The sequence below is a fragment of the Podarcis pityusensis genome (assembly GCF_964106645.2).
Source record: "Podarcis pityusensis genome assembly, chromosome: 6".
NCBI lineage: Eukaryota > Metazoa > Chordata > Lepidosauria > Squamata > Lacertidae > Podarcis > Podarcis pityusensis.
This window is the reverse complement of record NC_138030.1, coordinates 30,089,101-30,112,418: the sequence shown is the minus strand read 5'-3', so window position 1 is coordinate 30,112,418 and position 23,318 is coordinate 30,089,101. Positions and strand designations below refer to the sequence as shown.

Below are 23,318 nucleotides of genomic sequence, written 5' to 3'. Positions count from 1 at the left end.
TATCCTTTGTGCTCACAGTGAGTGAAGGAAGGCAGTTTCCCTGGCAGTATGCTGTGTGAGAAGTTGGCCATCTCCTGGCCCTACAGAGCTGGCAATTTGAGAAGCAACCCTTGTGCTGTCAATCCACATGGGCAAGCCTTTCAACTGGGCAGATGTCCCAGACTCTGTGCATGTCCCCCTTTCTAGTTGATTGGGGGGAAAAGAGAGAAAATAGTAATAAAATGTAGAGGTGGGTTTTTTTACTTGCATAGAGACATGGCAGGCAAAGTATGCAGTTCTTTCTGTGCAATCAACTGTTGAGCAATTTTAATTAACAAAATAGGTGTTTTCGAACCTACCCATCCGAGGAGAGAAGGGCAATCAATGCCTGGCACTGCTGGCCATTTCCCTGTGGGGCAGCCTTGTAACTCTTTCTGTAGCCAACACCTGTGCTTGTATTTGGTCATGACTCAGTGAGAGCAGCCTCTCCACTTACACTGGAATGCTGTTCTTCTTCAGCTACAAAACGGTTTTTCATTGTTGCAGTACCTTTTATCCCAGCTCAGCAAAGCCTGGGATTGAGCCAAATGGAAGCTTTTAAACAAAGGACTGAACCTGCTGTCAAGTGCCCCAGGCTCCAGAAAATGGCAGTTTCTGGAAATGAAGCATGCCACAAGTGACGGATGACAATCTCCACCCAAGCATCCATCGCTAACTGCTCTGTAATTAAGAGGATATGCTTGTGCAGTTGTTTAAAAGTAAATGTAGCTACCACCTGGACCTGCTGGGGTCCAACAGAACATATTCTCATCATGATACATGCACTGGAATGAGGTAGTAGAAATCCTGCCCTACTAAACACTACTGTCCTCCCTGTTTCGATCCCGAGGGGCAATACTGCTTTGCTCAGTATTTTTGATTAGAGCTTTGGGCATTTGAAAATTTCCAGCTGCCATTATTGGGGGTGCTACGTGTTGGCAATGCTCAGTTCCGTATGCCAATATCTGCGTCTGCAGTAGGATTTAAATTGGCAACTTGAGGAATGCAAGCTGAGGATTTAACCTGTATGCCACAACTCAGCTAGTTCGAAAAGAGAGAACTGCAGTGAACATGTCCTTAGAAGCTTATTTATGCAAAAAGGCCAAAGCAAGGCAGGTGTTACTGCCTGATCATTGTAAAGGCTGCAGGTTTTGGGTTGCAGCCAACTAAGTTCTACTCAGAGTAGACTCATTGCAATCAGTGGACCTAGGTTACTCATGCTCCTCAATTTCAATGGGTCTACTTATGGACACAACCCATTTCTTTATAAAGGGCCAGCAGTTCTGGTCCAAACAGCTCCTTTCCATGCCTTCTGCCCCTCAGTATTTATATCACCATAGCTTTGAGAAGAGGCTTTGATACTCTGGAATGAGTGAGGCAATCCTAACCATTGATCCATACTGCTGGCAGGGATTAGAAATCACCGGCAGGGGAACTTGACCACCATGGAGGCCCTTTCTGTGCCCACGGAAATGATAGAGGAATATATGCTGCCATTGATGTTCCTGCCAGCAGTAGCTGGAATAAAACTCCCCAATGGGGGTGTTTCAATGATAGGGTGGAAGCAGAGCAATGGCTCTTCTGGATCCAAAGCCAGTCCAGTTCCTGGTGAGGGACCTGATTTGGGCGCATGTTGCGAGTTGGTGCAGCCAACATAGTTGGGAAAACTGCCTTCCAATTTTTCCTCCTGGCTAGCAGGAGCCAGTCAGGCTGCAAATGCCATAGAGAGTCCCTTTCCCCATGCCCCACCCCCACTCAGTTAGGGTTTCTCGCTTGGTGTGGGGAATGATAACATCTTGTTCCACAGCTTGTAGTTTTTTTTAACACATGGTTCTTCAAAGTATTTGAACATATGTTTTGACTATATGAAGCCACATGCTACTGAGACAGACCATCAGTGATCCATCTGGCCTAGTATGGTCTCCTCTGACTGCGAATGGCTCTCTGGGGTCTCAGGCAGAGGGTCTTTTCCCCCATCACCTCCTACTTGAACCTTTTTAACTGGAGATGTCAAGGTTTGATCTTTGACCTTCTGCATGCAAACTATTAGTCATTCCAGAGCTTCTGAATGAGGACAAGGAGCACAGCCTAGACCCCTGGAGGCAGAAAAACATCCCAGGTGCCCAAATGTTTAAGTGTAGCTATTGAAATGGGTTTTCTCAGTCTCAGGCCAACACCCTGCCAATTATGTAATATAGAGCTACCTTATACTGAGCTAAAAGGTGACAAGGGGCACCCCTTTGCTCCCTCAGCAGGCTGTCGGGGAGGAACAGATTGCTCTTGCCAGAGGTCTGCAGCAACCTTATGAAATTGGGTTGAGAGCCATATGGAGACAGGTCAAGGGACACGTGCTCCCCCACTATAGTGCATGATGTCCAGTTTTATCAGGGATGGGGAACCTACAGCTTTCCAGATGTTGCTTGTCTGTAGCTCCCATCACTGCTGCCAGTTGGCTATGTGGGCTGGGACTGATGGGAGTCCCAGCAACATCTGGAGGACCACAGGTTCCCCACCCCTGAGTTCCACGCATGCTATGTACATCGAGTGTGATGACTGGGGGCTGATTTCCTTAACTGGAAACATAGAAAAGTTTAAAAAAGCAACATTATAATATGTAACAAAAGATGTTTAAGTGTGAAAATACATTGAAATGTTAAAACCATGTTCACACTTTTTTATAAAAAAAAAACAATTAAGAAAACATGTTCACATTCCAGATGTTAATTACACCACCATTTGTATTTATACATTAGATAGCCATAATTAGTGATATACAAGCAGATTTAATCTCGGCTGCATCATCACATCATAATGAGGATATTAGGGATGTTAGAACTTTTGATAGCCGTAACTATCGATTCATGAGCTGATACATGTTGTAGGAGTATATGTTGCATTTAGAGAGAAGAAGGTTGTGTTTTCAAAATGTAATGTTTATTTAGCCCGTAGGTAGGCAAACTAAGGCCTGGGGGCCAGATCCGGCCCAATTGCCTTCTAAATCCAGCCCTTGGATGGTCCGGGAATCAGCGTGTTTTTACATGAGTAGAATGTGTCCTTTTATTTAAAGTGCATCTCTGGGTTATTTGTGGGGCATAGGAATTCATCGTCCCCCCAATATAGTCCAGCCCCCCACAAGGTCTGAGGGACAGTGGACTAGCCCCTTGCTGAAAACGTTTGCTGACCCCTGATTTAGCCATTCACCCTTTACAGTCATACCTCGGGTTACAGATGCTTCAGGTTGCGCTTTTTCAGGTTGCACACCACGCTGAACCCGGAAGTACTGGAACGGGTTACTTCCGGGTTTCAGTGCTCATGCATGCACAGAAGCGCTAAATCGCGCTTTGCACATGTTCGCTGCGGGTTGCGAACGCTGCAGGTTGTGAACGTGCCTCTCGCACGGATCACATTCACAACCCGAGCGTCCACTGTAGTTTCTTCCAAAGAGGTCATTGCATGGATTGGCCCTCTTCTGAGCTAGATGTAGTGTGATAGTTGCCATATGCTTGTCACGGTGCATTTTTCTCGCTCTGCTCCTTCCCTGAACCCTGTAACAGCTGCCTCCTGGTTGCCTTACCATTTGCTATGATCAAGTGTTTTCCTTGCAGGAGCAGGAAATAACTGGAACTCTCCCCCCCCCCCAAACCTTGATGGTGTTGCTGGAGCCTCTGGCTAAGCTGATTCCATGCTAGTAGCTGTCCTACCATTTGCCTCTTTCCTAGCTCAGTTTTCAGTTCCCATAGTCAGGATGCAACTGGGGATTTGTATAAATAAGTACAAAATGTGGAACACAGGGTGACTTTTCTAGCATCAACTGTGCACTGTAGGTCACTGCATGCTTTTTTCCGTAATCCATTGTAGCATTCTGCCTCTCCAACCTGCCCTGTCCATCACGATTGCCCTGGTAATGCCTTCGGTTTCTGTCCTTTGCCCTTCACATCTTTGTGGTGTAAAACCCATGCCAGTTTCCTGTCTAGCAGGGAGAAAGCCCTGTCTGCACATGTCAACCGAAGTTCCCCCTCCTGACACTTGAATATAAATGTAATGGCCTTCTCCAATCTTTGCAGTTTCTTTACCATCACGCAAAAGAAACAAAGGAGGTCCTCTGTACAGTATTAGTGCCAGTATTAAGTGTGTATATAGGTCTATGCAATTTTAACTGTAAGCTTGCTGTGGAAAGACTCTCATTTCTTTTTGGGGACATGTAACATTTTCAATACGCCCTCTCCCCCCCAAAAAAAACCACACACCTGGATTCAGCTCAGCAGAGACTTGTTCTTTGCACAGTACTGATGGGCTAGCCCTTGTGTCAGTCTCAGAGATGCTATTCCCTTTCATAGAATTGCAGTAAAAAACAGTATAAGTGTAAGTAACCTCTGAAAGAGGGGAGGGGAGTTGAAATATGATGTGGAATAATTCAAATTTATGTTTTGTGTTTATTGTAAAGTGAAAATATAAAGAAAAAATATTTGTTTAAAAAAGAGGAGGAGGCAATCAACATTCATTGGAAGCTATGTGTTTATAATGGGTGAAGGCTGTGTGGGTGTGTGGAAAGCAGAACTCAACCTGCAGCTGGAAAACCCACTTATGTTTGCAGGTTTGGTAGCATACAGTCTAAAGTTTTATATAGGCTCAGTGGTGCTTCCTAGAGATTCCATACAGGGTACCCCTATTTTATTTGGGATCACACACTGCGGAGGGTCTTGAAATTAGATATTGATGTTTTGCCATCTGGTCTTTTGGTTGCTTCCCCCGCCCCCTGCAAAAGTTCTTTTTTTGTAAAGTTAATTTCCTCCTTCCCAGTGAAGAACCTCTCCTCTTTCCTTGGACTGTGATAAAGGACTACCTATGACCCTAATTATCAGATAAAGCCATATTGTGAGAGCTTTATTGCAGAAGAGATCAAGCCAGGGGGGCCCTGGGGACCAGAATTCATTGCTTGGGATTTGCTGGAAAATGTTTGTGAACATAAGGTCATCAGGACTGTGGAACTACTTCCTGTGCCTACAGATGCATTAAGAGATATGCCCCATATTAAGAGTAATTCAGTGTTACATGACTGTTCCATGGAACAGACAGAAGAAGAAGAAGAAGAAGAAGAAGAAGAAGAAGAAGAGGAGGAGGAGGAGTTTGGATTTGATATCCTGCTTTATCACTACCCGAAGGAGTCTCAAAGCGGCTAACATTCTCCTTTCCCTTCCTCCCCCACAACAAACACTCTGTGAGGTGAGTGGGGCTGAGAGACTTCAAAGAAGTGTGACTAGCCCAAGGTCACCCAGCAGCTGCATGTGGAGGAGCGGAGATGCAAACCTGGTTCCCCAGATTACGAGACTACCGCTCTTAACCACTACACCACACTGGCCCCAGACAGTAAAGCTCTACCATGCCCCATTTTTTACATTTTCATTTGAAAGTCTGAATCCTGAGTCTCAAATAGTTTAAGTTCATTATTATTCAGTCTGCTCAACACATTCACATGAATTGTGTTCTTTCCCATTTTACAGCTTTGGCATTTGACTTACCCTTTCCCTCCTGAATGCTCTTCCTGGCTATACTTTGGTCGCACAATCTGAGTCTGACATGTCTAAGTGCCAGTGGCAAAGCCTATTTGATGCTTCTGCACCCATGATAGAGAATTACGTTTTTTTTTATATCCACACATAACCGTAGGTATGGCTGGTGCTACTGTAATTGCTAGACTACCCATTGCACCATTAATATTGACATTAGTGAACCTGTTTGTAACTTTCATATTTGATGCATGCTCTTCAGTTCAATACATATATTTTTTTTAATCTATCCTGGTTCAATGGGGAAAGCTCCGAGAGGATAATGTAGCACCACCAACTTGTTCTCCCTTCTATGCCTGTGGATTCACAGAGAATTATTAGGTGGTGACCTTGGTGTTTCTAAATGTGTCTAGATTCCCTTTAATTCCCATTTTGCACAGTTTCTGAAACTTGCTGATGTGCATCTAAAACCTGCCAGCCATCACAGCGAACAAACTCAGAAGTGACTGGCATCTCAGTCTTGTATGTGACAGTTATTCCCTCTTCTGTATCCAGAGAAGCTGGCATTCAAAGAACCATTGGGCATAAGATCATGGACATAAGGGCATAGAACTTTTGTGAAAGTTCTGATTTTGGGGGGGCTGTGCAGCAAAGCATACACCATAATGCTGCTGAATAACAGGAGGTTCATCGTTTACTACAAAGAAGAGAGATTCAAGAGGATTTGGTTTTCTCCATACTTCTGGTTCTTGTGCAAAGATGGCAAGCTGTATATATTCAATGTAGGCACAACTCTTGTGCTCCCTTATGAAGAGTTGCACAAATCCTTTTGCTATTGTACGATAGCATCACTTTTGCTTCCTTTTTCAGTGCATTCTTCTAATGTACAAAGCCATGCTGTGTTCCCAAGATGGCTGCATTCTTCATTAAGAATAAAGTCTTGGGCCACATAAGAGGAGGGAGGGACCTGCAAAATGTGTCTCTTGTTTCAGTTCATATCTTGAACATAGTTATGCTGGTACAACTTGAATTAAAGGATTAAAAATGAAATCTGTGCAAAATGCTTAGCTACAATTTTACGCTGCAGGCCATAGCTCCTGCTTAAGCAATTTTGAATGTTAGCATGCATTTTGGAAGAAAATCTGTTTCTTTCTAAATAGATCAGGAAAGCTAAATGCCAGTGAGGATTTTGGAAGAGGGACAGTCAGGTGGGATATATAGCCCTGATCAAAATAGAATCTAAAGCCCAATGTCATTACTGCTGGTAATATTAACTTGTGCATCAGATCTGAGGACCAAACCTCATATTACTTTTTGCTGTGTTTATAGGTAGCCAAAGATGTCTCTGTGAGGCTCCATAATGAACTGGAGACAGTCGAGAAAAAACGGATTAAGTTGGAGGATGAGAATGAGGACTTGCGCCAACGGCTCATTGAGAGTGAGTTGGCTAAGCAGGTGCTGCAGAATGAGATGGATAAGCTACGGGAGGTAAGTACTATCCTAAGGGATTGCATTTCTATCTTCTCTTTTTCCCCAATGAGCTTTGATCAGTGTTCCAGCTTCACAGCAAGCCCACGCGTTAGCTTAGGCTGAGGAGGAGTGACTTGCTCAAGGCATATAGAATCTACAACATTACATCTTCCCAGGTCTCCTGCTTACCTCTTTTCTACTAGTAAGTTGTGTTCTAAACATGTGTTGGGAAGTGGCTGAAACATGCAAAATACATGAACTTGGATGACCATCAAGTTGCTTGCTTGTTAAGGCTCCCTAAGACCGTTTCTCCAAATTTGCACACATCTACTGGCACAGTACAAAGATTTGTATCTTTGGCTCCCCCCCCCCTTTCTTTTATTTCTCTCCTTAATACACTTTCAATGGGCTATTTCACATGGAGCACATTACAGTAATCTAATCTGAGTGTGACCAAGGCATGTGTAGCTGATCTCCAGGAAAGGGCTGGGGCACTAGCCAAAGATGTACAAAGTTGCTGCAGTGGCTATCTGTGAGTGCCTAGGACGGGGGTATTTTGTGTTTCTTCCAGCCTTAGAGTCACATTTTCTAACAGGCAATCTTCTGGGGCCACATTACCAGTGACGAAAAGAGGCAGAAGTGAGTGGAGCAACATAGGTGATGCTTACCCCTGGGTTTACATTCCAGCTAAATGTCCTATGGGCAATGCCAGATGAAGGAGCACCCTCAAACTCTGATCCTGACTCTTCAAGCAGAGTGCAACTCCATCCAGAATGAGCTGTACACCTAATCCTGAACTAGTCTTCCTATTAAACAACAGCACTTCCATCTTGTCCGGATAACACATTTGCTCACATCCAGCCTGCAACTACGCTCAAACAACATTTCAGAACTTCTACCACCTCCCTGGTATCTGCTGAAAAAGTGAGATGCTGATGGCACCCAACCCCAAATCCACAGACAACTCTGCTAGTGTTTTAATGTGGATATTAAACAGCAACAGAAGCAAAAGGAAGCCTCAAGGAACACCATAGGCTAGTGGCCATGCAGCCAAGAGTCAGTTCTCCAGCATCATGTTCTGGGAACTGTCCTCCAGATAAGAGCGGTACCATATCCCCTAGTTGCATCCTAGCCAGATGATTGAAGCTGAGGTTCTTTAGGAAGGGAGGGCTTCTCTTGGACTCTACATTATGAATCATTGGAATTGAATGGAAGCTGTAATTTCAATTCTGGGAAATCAAATGCAAGCAGTAAAAGAGAACTACGTATAGTCAACCTTTCCTACAAAGTTGAGGAAGAACAAAGCAAAATGGAGTATTGACCTGTGGTTGATGGTGATCAATAGCTTTAGGCTAACCATTTAAAACACATTGTGGTCTTATCTTTTTCATGTCTGCCCTTTGGGTTCTTGTGTTTGCTGCTAGCAGCTGGAATGTGCCATATCCTTGCTTCCTCCAAGAGAAACTATGTATAGTTTAGGCACTTCTCATATCCATTTGATGGCTTGCAGTCAAATGGGGTCATGGAAGTGTAGATGAATGGATCTCAGACCACTAACAATCTCCTTGGCATCAGGTTCTGTTTCTGGTCTCTCAGCATAACGGTCTTCTGGTACCACTATGCTGTATAGTTCTAATGATGCTGTATTTAGGCACTTCACTGCAGGAAAGTGGCAGTGTAACATAAAATAGTTGGGGCTTGCTGAAGTGCTAGGTAGCAAAGCTGACAAAACATGCATGTTCAATAGCTCCCTACAGGATTATCTTAAGGGAGAGCAACCAGTTCTTGGTGCTCACAAATGTGGTGTAGAATGGAACTGTGTGTGAGGTCAGGGCAGTAGGCCAAAAGGAATTTGGTTTCCAGTTGCAGTCACAGCAAGAGTTAAGTGTCTGCAACATGGAATTACCCTAGTTGGAGTCAGGCCAGGCAAACTCCCTTGCTTTACTATCCTGATTCATTCTGCATTAAAAAATACAATGACCAGGTTTTTTAGCCCAAAGTTGACATACCTTGGTATTACCTTTTTTCTATAAAACTAAACCCTTCCGGAGCAGTACTCTGTTGCACTTGCAGTGCTGTTTCTGTGTGAACTTAAATCTTCTAGCAAATAAAACTAACACATAGGAAATGCCCAGCCAGCCCTTCTGCATGTTGTAGGCTTTGATCCACTGGATCAAAGAGCATCTTTGAATCATTGCAATTGGAAAAAACCCAATGGCTAAAATGTTTTGATTTGAAAGACAGTTAAATTGATCAATTAATTTGCTCCTTGATGATACCTGATGGGTGCTTATTTTTATATGTTTTATTACAGATATTTTGTGTGTGTGTGTGTGTGTGTGAAATTCTATTTTCCCTCCCTGATTAATTGCGGGGGGTTATTGGGTTGTTCTTGTTTTTATTTTGATTATGTATTTTGTGTTTTTATATTGTGATTTTATCCTGTGAACTGCCGTAAGACCTGTGGGTATAGGGCAGTATATAAATTTTAATAATAATAATAATAATAGTTCTTTGCCCTGACTTAGAATTGCTGCTAGTGGGCAGTTTGGTTCTACTGCGGCATCTTGCCTTCTCTCAGTCTTCAATTCTCTTTGCAGATACATGGGGGTTTGTCCCTAATCATGTGAATGGCTAACAGACTTGCAACAGGCTCTTATTGACAATTTCCAATATGCAATTATAAATGTGGGTATGAAGAAAGGCTGGTGTGTGCATAGGGAACACACAGCCGTTTCCTTGACCACAGCCATGGTGACAGGCTGCTGGAACCCCTTTCCTACTCTTTAAATTTTTTATTCCTGAAGTTCTGTATCCACTTGCACAGCTGTATGGAGAAATGTTAGTGGGTGCAAGTGGACCTGTAAATCCCTGCAGTAATGCCTAGGACAAATGTCAGAACAGAGCAAATGGCCGCAAGGGCAGCTTAGAAGCCTCAGCCCTCCATAACAATATTGGATAGGACTTGCAGCTTTTCTCTTTGCCTATTGTTCTCTAGGCAGCCTGTCTGCCCATCCACACAGCAGGCAGTACTAATGGGCATGAGATTGGTTTCTGAGCAGTCTGTGTGCATGATCTGAATAGCAAGTGAAAAGAAGTGCAGTAGCTGTCAGTGTGAGATGGGTGATGAAGGCGAGGAGAGGGTTGTCCTGTGGCCAGCATGCCAGACTGGAGTCACATGATGTGTGTACACAGAAACCCGAACAGTTGGTGTTGCATACAGATGACTTGGATGGTGTGTGTGTACACAAACACACACACAGAGGGAGGGAGGGAGGGAGGGAGTGTAGTAGCAGCGTCGTTGTGAAAGTGAAGGACTGGAACACATTGCAGCCCAGTTTTTCTTTCTGCTGCCATGCCTTCCTCTTCTTCCACCCCTGGAATATATCTTGAAAAATGAGAATAGAACTTGTTGGCTTTCTGGATCACGTTGGAAAGCTCTTCAGTAGGTTCCCCAAGGTTCCTTGCCAAGAGGCATTTGACTTAATATCTAATCACAGAATCCCTGTTTTGCAAAACAAACAAACAAACAGACAAACAAACAATGCTTTTTATTAGTTTCATTAGATATTACAAGTATTTAATTCATCTTCAAAACAACACAAGATACACAAAATACACAGAAAAAAGATCATGAAGAAACGCCCATACTTAATGAAAATCTTCAACACCATATGTCTTCAGGATCTTAAATCTTGACTAAATAGTCTTCTACTTTTTACAGGTGACTTCCATCTACCTCACTGCGGGTCTTTCCCCCCCTTTTTTCTCCCCTTCCCCTTTTACTGTGTTCTTTATCATAATCTATGTTATATCCAATACATTATTTATTAATCATTGTAATCTACGAAAATTAATCCAAGCATACTAAAGATTTTAGTTGGGAACAATGTTTTTTAAAATACACTCACATTCCTTTATAAACTTTTGGTTTGTTTGATTCCTGATTGTTTCTGTCATTTTTGCAAGTTCCAAATAATCAAACAATTTTATCTGCCATTCCTCCTTCTTTGGGGTTTTCTCTCCCTTCCAGTCTTTGGTGATAAACATTCTTGCTGCTGTTGTTCTTTCCAAAAAATTGGTATACTTTCTCCTGGATTTTCTGCAGCTACTATGTTTTGCAATTTTTCAGTGACCTGCCACAATATGCAGCTGTCCCAAGATTCTTGTTTGTCATCGGAAACAAGTTCATTAAGACACAAGCAGCCCCCTCCACATGTGTATTGCATGAAGGGGTCAGTTTGTCATATTTTTATCAACTTAACCAAAGGTTGATCATTTATTTGGGTAGGCTCCCTTTTAAATCTTTGCAAACCTGTTACTTTTTAATGCATTCCTTTTTCAGTGGGCAGGTAAGGCAGCTTCCTTTTTCAAATGCTGGTGGGTGGGGAGGGGAAGCTTCTTCTTCTAGGCTTAGGGACTCAGCATTGAATCGCTTACATTTTTTTAAAGTGCAGGCAGCACAAATATTTGGGTGATGGCTGTCGATGAAATCCAGCTGGCTTCCCTTAGGATATTCACACCTTTCAGCAGCCTATTTATACCATCATCCTTGGCAATGGTTCCAAGTGCACCACCATTCTAGTCTGCTCTAAGAAGAAACCAGCTAGGTGCAAACTTGGAGCAGTTGCATTTCTTCAATACATGTTTGAGGTGGAGACTCCAGAAAACAATCAGTTTAGGGTCTATTGCCTGCAGTGCAGCTTCAGTTATCCCATCCATTGTCTTTTGCATTTCCCTGTTAACCTACAGAATGGCGCTCAGGCATGCACATAGTTGTCAATGTTTCCCTTTTTAAAAGGGAAATCCCCTTATTTCAAATAGGATTCCTTGCAAGAAAAGGGAAAAGTTGACAGCTATGGGCATGCACAAACTACCTCTGGAAGGCTTCTGAGCAGTGGGAGGGGGCTTGCTCCTAAGGGGATTATGTGCTGATTATTCTCCAGCTGGAGGGAGCATCTCTGATAATTGGATAAGTGTTGGAAAGGCCAATTAATTGTCACGCGCACTGTTTGCACCTGTGGCTTCATTTGTCTTGCAGGAGGGAGGGATTCAGAAAGACTTGTTTATGCTGGAGCCTGGAGGGGTCTGAAAGGGAGCTTATGTGTGTGTCTGGTTGCATCAACATGGTAGCAGTCACATTTAATCACATTTGTTAGCTTTTGCTATCGAATGTGCACAAACTGCAGCAAAAAAAAGGGGGGCATTGAAAACAGCAGGGCAGCCAAAGCAGTTATAAAACCAGCCAGATCCAGTCTGGCTTATGTTGGTGGTAGCCAACTCGGCAACGCAATGCTGGTCATGGGAATTGCTTGTTGTGATGACAGAGTGACTATAACTATTATATTGTCCTGCACTGCTGATGCAGCATGTCCATCGACAGGAAGTTCCCCTGGAAAAATGGGGGGGGCATTTCCCTTTCTTACACCCCTCACTCATTGTGGAAAACCAGCTATTTGTTCTGCACTTGTACATATTCAGTGATAAAACAAACATTGGACTCCTGACTCATAGTGAGCCATGTCCTATGCAAAAAAAACCCCAACTTCGTTCTGCAATTTATTTTGCGTTTTGCACATTTCTCTCTTGCTTTTTAAAAATTTTTAAAAATTGCATCCTTGCACATGATCACTTGCTTGCATCGTTGTGCTTTTGGTAATCATGGTGAAGGTCATTAAAGACACACACACACACCCCAACCAGTGGAAATCCTCTGACCCCTTCTTCTACTACCCTGTGCATTATTCGTACACTCTTCAGCTTTTAAGAGCTCGGTATTCAGAATGCTGGGTCCTTTGTCCAATAAATAAACCATAAAAACATGCATTTATTTATTACTTATTTCAAATAATTTATACACTGTTGGTTGTAAAAACACACACACAAACAAACACTCAAGGCAGTTTACAGAAATATATGACCACTGCATAATTACAAAATACCTGTAGCTCTGAGTGGAGACCACCAGAATGGGTTGCCATAGTCTGTGGAGGCTGGAAGTGCTAAAGCACTACAAGGAATTCTAGACTGTTGCAGAAGGGACCCCCCAAATCTGTCTGTCCGGCAAACAGAGCCAGCTAGCCTCTATCTCACAGGCAGCTTGCTGGGTGTGTGTTCTTGGCCTTGGTGAAATTCATCACTGGCTTGTTCTTTTTTTGGCTTGTGTGGAAGGGTGGGAGCTGGAATGGCTGGCTCACCAACCTCATCAGGGATCATTTACTACTGGAGATGGGATCAAGCAGCACCGTTCGGGTGCTGCTGTCTCCATATCCCTCCCTTGGACCTCCAGCTTGCCGTCTAGGGTGTGCCAAGCCACTGAGAGAAGCTGTGGCTTTTGAAGAATAGGTTTGTCCTTAATAGGAGTGGCCTGGATCTCTGAGCGTTGGCACAAGCAGCGGCTCACATTTCACAGCTGCATTTCTTGGCTATGGAGCTGTAGCACCAGCTTTTGAATATTTTTGGCTCACTATATGTGGACAGAATGGCGTCCAAGGGGCATCATTCTGACCTGTGTTATGACTTTTATTGATGCGTATCTCCCTGCTTGGTTTACTGAACGCTTTGTGGGAGTATTAGAGGGTGGGAGAGGCAGACCAGCTTTTCATTATAGCGAGCTTTTTAATAGCACTGGCTGCATTCCGTCTCTCCTGTGGAGTGAGGAGGTGCTTGTTAGGAGGCAGAAGAGAGACATAAATTAGGCAAGGAGAAACCTTTTATTGGCAAGTATTTACAAGATTTGGAGCTTCAAAAGCTGGCCCAGCGAAAAGCTATAGTCTTACCTAGTAATAGAATAAATTTGAGGGGATCAGATGTCTTATAAGGAGAGCTGTGCTGGATCAGGCCAATGACCTATCTAGCATCCTGTTCTCACAGTGGTTAACCAGGTGCCTGTGAGAAACCTGCAAGAAGGAACGGAGCAGAGCAGCACTCTTCCCGCTTACGATTCCCAGTGACTTGGCATCCAGAGACATACCTCCAAAAGCAGAGTTAGAAGATAGCCATTGTGGCTAGCAGTCATTGATAGCCCTATTCTCCATGGCATTATAATCCTAATCAAAACCACAGCAAATTTGTGTTTTATTTCAGACTTGCTGGTGGGGGAATGAGGCTTGGTGATGGCAGCGTACCTCTTTCTGCCCAATGAATCCCTGGCTGAGCTGGAATTTAAGCCCAGGTCTCCACACTCCCAAGACAAATGTGGTATCCCCTGTGACCACATAGGCTTCTTCTTCTCTGACACAAAGGGTGGCAGATAGGCTGATACACTGAACCCACTTACTTGACTAGAACCCTATTAGGGCTTATGTTTGAGTAGACCTGGTTAGGATTGTGCTGTCATCTGTTATGAGGATGCCAGGGCTGGGCTGTGGGACTTGCCAGTGTGAGGGCAAGTCAAGTAAGAAGCCATAGACATAGAGCAAGTCAGAAGTCAGGACTGAAGAACAACCGAAGGAATGTGCTATTTCTCTCTGGTTCTTTTCCAAAAAGGCTGCAACCTCTGATTCCAGTGGTTCACTATATGGGGCAGCCACCCCACAGATCCTAGCAGCTCCTGACAAAAGGAGGAGGGAGAGGAAGTTCTGAATCAAGCACAGCCAATTTCTAAAGCCACTTTAAAATTGTACGATCCTTGTTCCTTTGGAATCTGGACATACATGTTATCTTGCTGAATCAGACAAAGGCAGGGTATGAAGGCAAGCAGCTCTGCCATTGTTTATTCCCAGCATCAGATAATCAGAGGAATTCTGAACATTGAACAACCCAGTGTGCCCCCTGCTACTTGCTTGGCACAGAATAATGATAGCTTTCATCACTGGATGTTACCAATTCCTATACAACATAATGTGAACACAACAGTTGGGTTCTAAATTGATGGCTTCATTGTCATCTCCCCAGTTCAGTGTTCTACTGGGAGAGTGAATAGAATCTCTGAATACTTCTATGTCTTGTTTTGTTGGAAGACTTAATCTGGTTTGTTAACTACCTGGCGAATAAGGCATTCCAATGATTACTAGGCTACTGGGGCATTAATTCAACCCCCCCAAAAGTGGTTTAACGTGCAAATAGAAGGGAGGAGACCCTAGTTTGTGGGGAGCATCGTGACTTGGAAATATAGGGTTATAATCAACTGCTTGCTTTTTGTCTGAGCCTTGCAAAGGTGGTTTTTCTGTAAAGCTTCAGCCCAGGTGATTAAGATGTAATCTTTTTTTCATTGGACCTTGCACTGTTATTCTTTTCTCCAACTTGAAAGCACATGTCTAGACTATGAATAGCCAGGTTGTGCCCATATGATCAAGAATCTTCAAAGCTTTCTAGCCCTTTATAAAGAAATCTCGACCTTTGATATCTCAGATATGGCACCTTATTCTCTACAGCGCTTTCCTTTCCTTTGTGTTTGTATGTAGGATGTGTTTCTGCTGCTCTCCAAATGTCAGACGACACCACTTGGCTATAGAGATGTGTCGATTCCCATACGAAGTGGCTTCTACTTTCCAATTTTGTCAGGAAAGCTAGAGTCATTTGTGTATGCTGCTCTTCTGGCTTTGCGCACAGGAATTGTGCCTGCCCAGATCAAAATGAGAGTTTTCAACAAAAGTCACGCATGGATTTCCAAGAGCTTTAATTATCACTTGGGAATATCCCACCCACCCTCATCCACTGGCTTCTATTAATGCATAGCACACCTGAATGCAAGTTGTGACATTTAAAGCTGGAAAAGCATAACACCCAAGGTTGGATTAAGGTGATGGCAAAGACCAAGGTGCAGTTTTCAGAAAGGGTCCCTCCCCATCCCCCAAAGGAGTGCAGGAACTTTAAAAACTCCAAAACCCATACTGAATTAAAATCATTTGTTAGTTTTATTATACATATTTGTATACCACAACAGACAGAGGCCGCGAGGCAGACAGTGGGTGCAATAGCAGTGAGTAAATGGAGGCAAGATGGCCCCTTGCAGACAGACATAGGCTTTGGTGCAATTGTTCCACTTCTACCATTATGGTCCAGCCCTGTGGTCCACACCTACTCCAGTTTATGCAGAAGGTGCGCTATGCTTGCCTACTCCAGATGCCAGTGCAACCTTCCTTAAAACTAGATTCAAATTAAATGCTGTTGCGATGTGACTGATGATTGTTAATAACGAGATATACACTGCATTACCATACTTTTCAGTCGCATGGCCATTTCCTTCACTGTCCCACCCTCACTGGGCTCCATTGAAAGTGGCAAGTCTCAAGAAAAGCCTTCTCAGCTTCACTTATACTGAATTCCTTCACTCTTCCTGCTTGGATTCTCATGAAATGGTCAAAGTTTAGTGAAGCCTTGCCAGTCTTAGGAAATGTCTTGTCAGATTCCTTTTTAAAAGTTAAGTACTACAGTGGTACCTCGGTTTTCGAATGTAATCCATTCTTGAAGACCATTCGAGTTCTGAAACGTTCGAAGACCATTCGAGTTCTGAAACGTTCGAAAACCGAAAACTCAACAGCTAGGCCCCAGGATCTCATACTCAGCGTAAGCCGCGTGGCATGTTTGACTTCCGAGGTGCGTTCAAAACCAAAATATTCATCAACTGAGATGTTCGAAAACCGAAGCACCACTGTATTATGCATACTATTGCTGTTGGGCAAAAATACTCTCTCTCTTTTTTTAAAGGGTGGGGGAGTGGAATCTCAGACCGTTACGGACTCCAGCCATGTCAGTTTCTACAGAAGTTTGTGGGTGAAGGATAATGCCCCTACTCACGGTGATAGAAAAGGAGGAGGAATATGTTAAGGACTTGTGCCTGTTAATAGCGCCTCAGCTCGTTTTCTAGTTTTTTTAATTCCATTTTTGTGTGTGATGAAAGATTATTACAAAGTTAATATCTGAGACATTACAATATAATACAGCGCCATTAATTTTGTTGCTAAATTATATGTGTCATTCAATAAATACAAAACATACAGAATTAAACTCATATATGATTCTGGGAGTAAAAATGTAGAATGCTAAAAAAAAAGGAAAGCCCCTAAAAGTACTCCCAGCTGGTGACTGGATCAACAAACTTTAGGATTTGGCTTTAATGTCAAAATACTATATAAGGTCAAGAGAAATGGGTCTAAAATAGAATAAATTTGTGGAAATGCAGACTCTTTCTATAATATATTGCTTGGTATGGTTTTGATAAGTCCTGAAGAACAAAGAAATATATGGGTTGTAATAAAAGACAATATGGTAGGATATAGTGATGAAGTTATGAAAATGAATACTTTGATTAAATATCCATATAATTCACAATATTTCATTAATGAAGGGCTCATATTACTTAAACACATTGCCTCTTTAACAGATTCATCATGTAAAAATTATTTTGATCAATGTGTGCAACCTATTGTGAAACTTTGCTGGAAATAAATTCAGTAAATAACTATCCTTTGCATTACCTCTTCTGTTTCAGAATTCTCTGAAGAAAAGAGGATCACGTTCTCTTGGGAAGACAGACAAGAAGTCATCTGTCCAGGTACCTAACACCTTCCTGCAAAGCAGCTTGCAAAATGCGCTGCCATAAGGGCTGAACTGCTGGGCACTCGTGTAGTTGCTTCACCTTGTACCTGAGGACGACATTCTCTTTCTCTTAACCCCATCAAGGAAGACCCTGCAGCTCACTGGCAGAACAACACACTTTGCATAAAGAGCGTCCCAAGTTCCATCCCTGGCACCTCTAGTGAAAAGGAACTTTGCTAGCAGGGCTGGGAATGATCATAACCTGGAGAGCCACAGCTAGTCTGAGTAATAGACCAGTAGGTAATGGTCTATGTGCAACAGTGAGCTGACTTAGCATCTGGCTACTTCAAAATGTGCATTTGGGCTGGTCTTCAATTCTTGAGGAACAGATATGTGGAATGGGTTTGCCTTAGCAAACATATTTGCCTTAGTTGTCTTAACACCAGCTGCTGGAATGTATCTCCCTGGACTAGGTATATTCAGCTTATTGTGTACATGACCTGGCATAGGGAGCCAGCCCTATTCCCCCTAGCAAGAAAGTTGTGCAAATATCTTTTTTCAAGATAAGGAGGGGATAGAACTGACCATTGCCCCTAATTATTTTCTCACCATAGAGGCCTGGGTAGTGGACCCACCATGCTGGTATGCAGCACAAGTTCAGGATCTTTTATTTTTTATTTTGTGGGCAAGCAAAGCAGAGAGCCCTGCCTTGTTTCTCTTGCAAAAGATGCCACTTTTAGCTGTTAGGGTTCAAGCAGTGGTGTGCGCTGTAAGAGGAATAGGCAACAGGCCTTTGAATTTTCAAATGTTCCAGCATGTCCACCTGCTTCGGCAAATTTACCAGTTGCAACAAGCTCTGGCAAATAAATATTTTTACTTTCTGAAAAGTGAAAGGTTATCCTATATGCCCTCAAGTGCAGCTGGTACCATGATGCAAAGGATAAAAGCTGATGTTGAAACTGTGCACCAGTGGCATTTTTGTTTCTGTGCTTGTGCAATTTGTTTTTTTTATACAGAAAGGTACTGACCACATTTTAATCAGGTAGAAGAACAGGCTGGCAATTTTTTTTTTCTATTTTAAAATTGCCTTTGCATTCAATTCTTGGATTCTAGTGGTTAAAAGCTCTGCATTGCATTGGTTGACCCTGAGTAGCAGTGGAATATCTGGAATACATTATCCAAATCCCCTGTAATAATGCCAGGGGGGTGGCATTAGAAAGAAGCAGTGATGCAAAGGAAATAGCTTGGTGACAGAATAAAACAAAGCTGGAATGAATTCTAGTCCACTGCGTTGCATTGGTAATTTTTAAATTGAGTTCCTGCCCCTCTCGAAGCCCAAATTGAAACCAAAATTAAAATTGTATTCAGAATACAACCATTTGTTACACAAATAACTGGGGGAAATACAAATGGTTCTGCTGAAACTTCACACCTTCCTCATTTTGGCCAGTTAACAGTGATCTGGCAGGTATATTCATGCTTTTGTCCAGATACCTTTAAGGAACAATAGCACCTATGCATGCTTATAGCACATGATAGATTGAAGGAGTGGTAGACTTATCATCTTCACAGAAATAATTATAGGCATATCTCCCTCAAATGCTGGTATAACAAAGACCAAGGTTTGTCCTGTAATATACACTGCAGCTTTATATACCATAAATGTTGATGAAAGGATAGGGTCATAATCATTAGCCTCCACCACACCCTAGGAAGAGTTCTGAACTGGGTGTGGGTTGATGGGTGAGTTTTATTAATGGTATTTTAGCAGAGCTTAAATATTAGGCAATGCATATGAAGTGCTTTCCATGTGGGAATTTACAGTGTTTGAAGCAGTCCTTTTGAAGATCCTCCATTTGTACAGTTATAAGAACATCTGGAAAAGACATCTGGAAAGACGATCTAGTCCGTGTTGCATCAGTGCTTTCCTTTTCTCACACTTCTATTCTCAGGCAAAGAGAATAATTATCTGTATGGAGGATGTAGCGTCCTAGGAGAAAGTTTATACACTGTAATCTGAGTCTGTTTGAATTCCCAGTCTCCTCACTCTTCCTGAGAGTTGTTAGACTTCCTGTTCACCTATATTGGTCTGCTGCACTTAAATATATGAATAAGACTATTATGTACACACACACACACACACACACACACACACATTTTTGCAAGCATGCTCCGCACAACCCCCTTTTTTGGCAAAACGTCTAGCTACATATAAATATATGATTTGTGTGAAATGAAAAAGAATCTTAGCAGAAAATTACAAGGTCCATCTACCTTCTCTGTGCAAATGCCTGGTGGTCATATGTTTAATTGGTGGCTCCAGGCTGATAGATTAGCAGTTGCTGAGTACAAGTAAAATATTGTAGCTAAACTTTCCGTGCTTGGATTTCTATGTCAAAAAAATGCTCTTTGAATAAATAACACAAATATGGCCAGTGTTCAAAAATCACCTCCATTTAAATGCTTTATGCAGTTTGCCAAATTGCACGTTTCTTTAAATCCAAAAAAGAGGGAAAGGGATGGGAGGCATGAAGAAGTATTGTTGAAGATATGGATATATATAGAGAGAAGAGTGGAGAATGGGATTGGGACCAGGATTAAATTTGTGCTTTGTAAGGGGACCATGTCCCCCTGTCCATTTGACTCATACCTTCTTTTTGGACTCCTGAGTTTTATAGGATATCTTTCATGTTGTTTGTTTTGGATTTTAAATTGTATTGTAAACTTCCTTGAGATAAATGTTCAAGAAGGGTGGGGTAAATAGATCCTGGTAAACAGATAGCAGCTGTTGTTAGAAGGAACAGTTGAATACATATACAACAGGTATTTTCCTCCCACTACCAAAGAAGCCGTATTCCATGTACAGTCATAACTGTGTAGATTCCTAGATCCCCTGCACTTAATCACCTAATCAAAAGCAAAGCTTTCCATGACTGTTACTGTTTTACTTCCACAGTGCATTCTGAGTCCCACATTCAGAAGAAAATTAGTTCCTTTCAAAAGGGTTTTTTCATATAAGGCATTTAAGAGGAGTGAATCAATTCACCTGCTCATCTCTTCAAATCTGTATGACTTCAGGCTGAAGCCATACAAATCTGTATGGCTACTACTACTACTACTAGTAGTAGTAGTAAAATTCATCGTTGCCGGGCAGACTCCTTGATTTGGTATTAAATCTCCAAACTGGGAGCACTAGAGCTACAATGCCCACATCCATATGGCCTCAGCCTGAAGTCTTCTTGACATTTGAACCCCTTGAGGGATGTTCGAGCATTTGAAAACCAGGCTCCAAAAGCATTAAGTTTTGTAAGTTACTTTGCTGTGCAGGGTTTCCATTGAACCTTGGTGTGGAGGCTGTGCTTAGAATTCCAAAGCAGCATGAATGCTCACATGAATGCGTCAAACGATAAACAGTCACTGTCTTTTCTTCTCTTTCATGTGAGATTTTTCTGTGCCTGGATCTGGTGCAGTGAATTTTTTGCATGCGCAAGGACAACAATGCAGGACATTCTAGAGAGTTAATAATAGCTGCCTTTTTCAACTGTGGCTGATGCAATGTCAGGCCTGACCGTTGTAACTGAATGTTCACACTGTATTGGCCATCTGGAAAGGAGGCATTGAGTGCCTGGTAGAGAGTTTCTTTTCTGGGGAGGAATTTGTCAGTTTTTTTTCTCCCTCAGTGAGCTATGGAAACAGGAAATGAACTAATTTTATAACCAAACAGTCATTTCTTATGAGGTAATATTCCTTGAGGGGAAAATTCAAATCCTCAGAGTTCCACAGGGAATTTGAGCAAATAAGTCTCCAAACTGTATAGTATTTCCTAACGGTTTGGAGGGCGGGGGTTGTGGGGGGGGGGGGAGGCATTGGGAGATCTGGGAGAGCAGAGCGGGGATTTCTCTCCGCCCTTGTCTTTTGCAGGGAAGAGAACAGATTCAACCGTTAGCAATGTGTAGACAGGGCTTTAGTCACAGTTATTTGGCTCTCTTTTGGAATGAGCCAGAAACACACTCCCAACTGTAAAAGCTGACTTCCTCCTTCCCTGCCATGTCATGGGGCCTTTCAAAAGGGAAATGTTTTCCTCTGTTTCAGCATGTTGCTCCGCCTTTGAGGGGAATTCACACATACAAAAATCGTGCCTTGGTTTCATCTGTGGGGTTTATTTAGGATCAAGCCCTCGTAAGACATAGAAAAGTCAAAAAGGTTCTGTTTCCTTAACCTTACCCACTTCAACCCTCCCCCAGTGGTCCTACATAATCTTAGAGTTGATTCAAACATGCATTAAAAAAATTGTATTGAACAGGCTGTCCTGACTTTGCCACTTAGTACTAAAGGCATCATGTTTTTTTGTGATCCTGTGAACATAAGCATTTGGTGGGAGACTTGAAGATGATGCTAGGATAGATGGAGAATTAGATACTTTGGAATTTGATCAGCTCTCTTCTGTTTGCTAAATCAGTAACCAATTGCAAGCTGACTCCTTAGAATTTTTTCCTTCTCTTGAAACCTGGAGCATGACTAAACCTTTCCATTACTGAACCTTCGGCAAACTGGTTGTTAGTTCTGAAGGGTGCATAGAGCTACCTGATTTTTCTTTTTCTTTGCAGCTAATTGCAGCTTGGAGAGGAAGGATTCCCCTTGGGGAAACAGTTGATGGGCAAAGTGTTAAACTCTCAATTCCCCCACCCCAAGTGCAATTGTCCAAATCCAAATAATCCCCTGTGGCTTATTTTAGGAAAACAAAAAGGCATTGGGAGATCCAATCACAGATCACACACATCATATTTAGTGTGACTCTCGGGGCAATTACTGAAATCTTAAGGAAAGGAAAATTAAGAAGGGGGTAGGAAGAAAATACTGTGTGTTGTAGACAGTGATGGATCAGTTCATTTGCAGTTTGGGGACTGGAGATAATATAATGTTATGGAAAAGGATACATTGTATCTGCTTCAGATACAATGCTTCAGATCATCTCTGGTTCAGATAATCTCTGGTTCTCAAAGTCCTGTACTTCACGCCCTCAGAACCCAATATAGTCAATTAAAAATTAGTAGTACAGCTCTGGAAATATCACATATGCAAAATAGATTATCCAGAATGTGGGTGATTCTGGATCATTTGAGTCTCATTTATAGTATTTCTCTTTGTATGGATACAATTGTTCTTTTTAATAGCTGATCAATTCTTTACTTTTGGGTGGAGGGTGTATTTCTTTTAGTATTTTGTTGGTGAATATATCAAAAGTATATGTTTAAAATTATTCAGATTGGTCCATCAGACTGACTGTCTCTCCTTCCCTAGCAAACCACCCTCTTCATTCTGGGTTAAGCGCAGAATCTTCATCTGTGTAAGATTCAAATCTTCAAAATTATGGGAGAGATGAATCTCTCTTCTCCTGGTGGGAGTGGTGTTCCTTTGGCCTGTGTTCGTCTTAGACAGCTGGGCTCTTTTAAGGATCTGTTTAGAATTGTAGCCCCAAACTCCAAACTAGCAGTAAGTTCAGCTGAGCATAGTGGGGCTTTGTTCTGAGCAAACACACATGGGAGTACACAGCATATGCATTTTCACATGATAGTAATATGAGGCAGGGTGATCTACTTGGGGAGTGACAAGTCTTCTCCACCCCAATTTTGGAGTTGGGGGCTCAATCTTATTCCCCTCTCATCTCCCCTCAGTTATTGAACTTCAGGAAAGACCAAATACTTAAGGAGTTCTGTGACAAGGCTTTCTTTGTTCGGAGCCATACCAATAAAAAACCCCTTGTGTTTGAGCTGGCACTTTTAATCCACAGACAAAATAAGCCTTATTTTATTTTTTCTTGCAAACAGTACCACAGATTAG

General features: G+C 42.5%; 1 protein-coding gene across 4 annotated transcripts in view; it reads left to right on the top strand.

Moving 5' to 3' along the window:
- Positions 1-23,318, top strand: part of MTCL2 (microtubule crosslinking factor 2) — an 85,498-nt gene that overhangs the window by 27,338 nt on the left and 34,842 nt on the right. For all 4 annotated transcript variants that reach the window (XM_081010281.1, XM_081010282.1, XM_081010283.1 and 1 more), the window contains exons 3-4: positions 6,855-7,013; positions 17,431-17,493. In XM_081010281.1, coding sequence (XP_080866407.1) covers positions 6,855-7,013; positions 17,431-17,493 — 222 coding nt within the window. The remainder of the gene's footprint in view (positions 1-6,854; positions 7,014-17,430; positions 17,494-23,318) is intronic.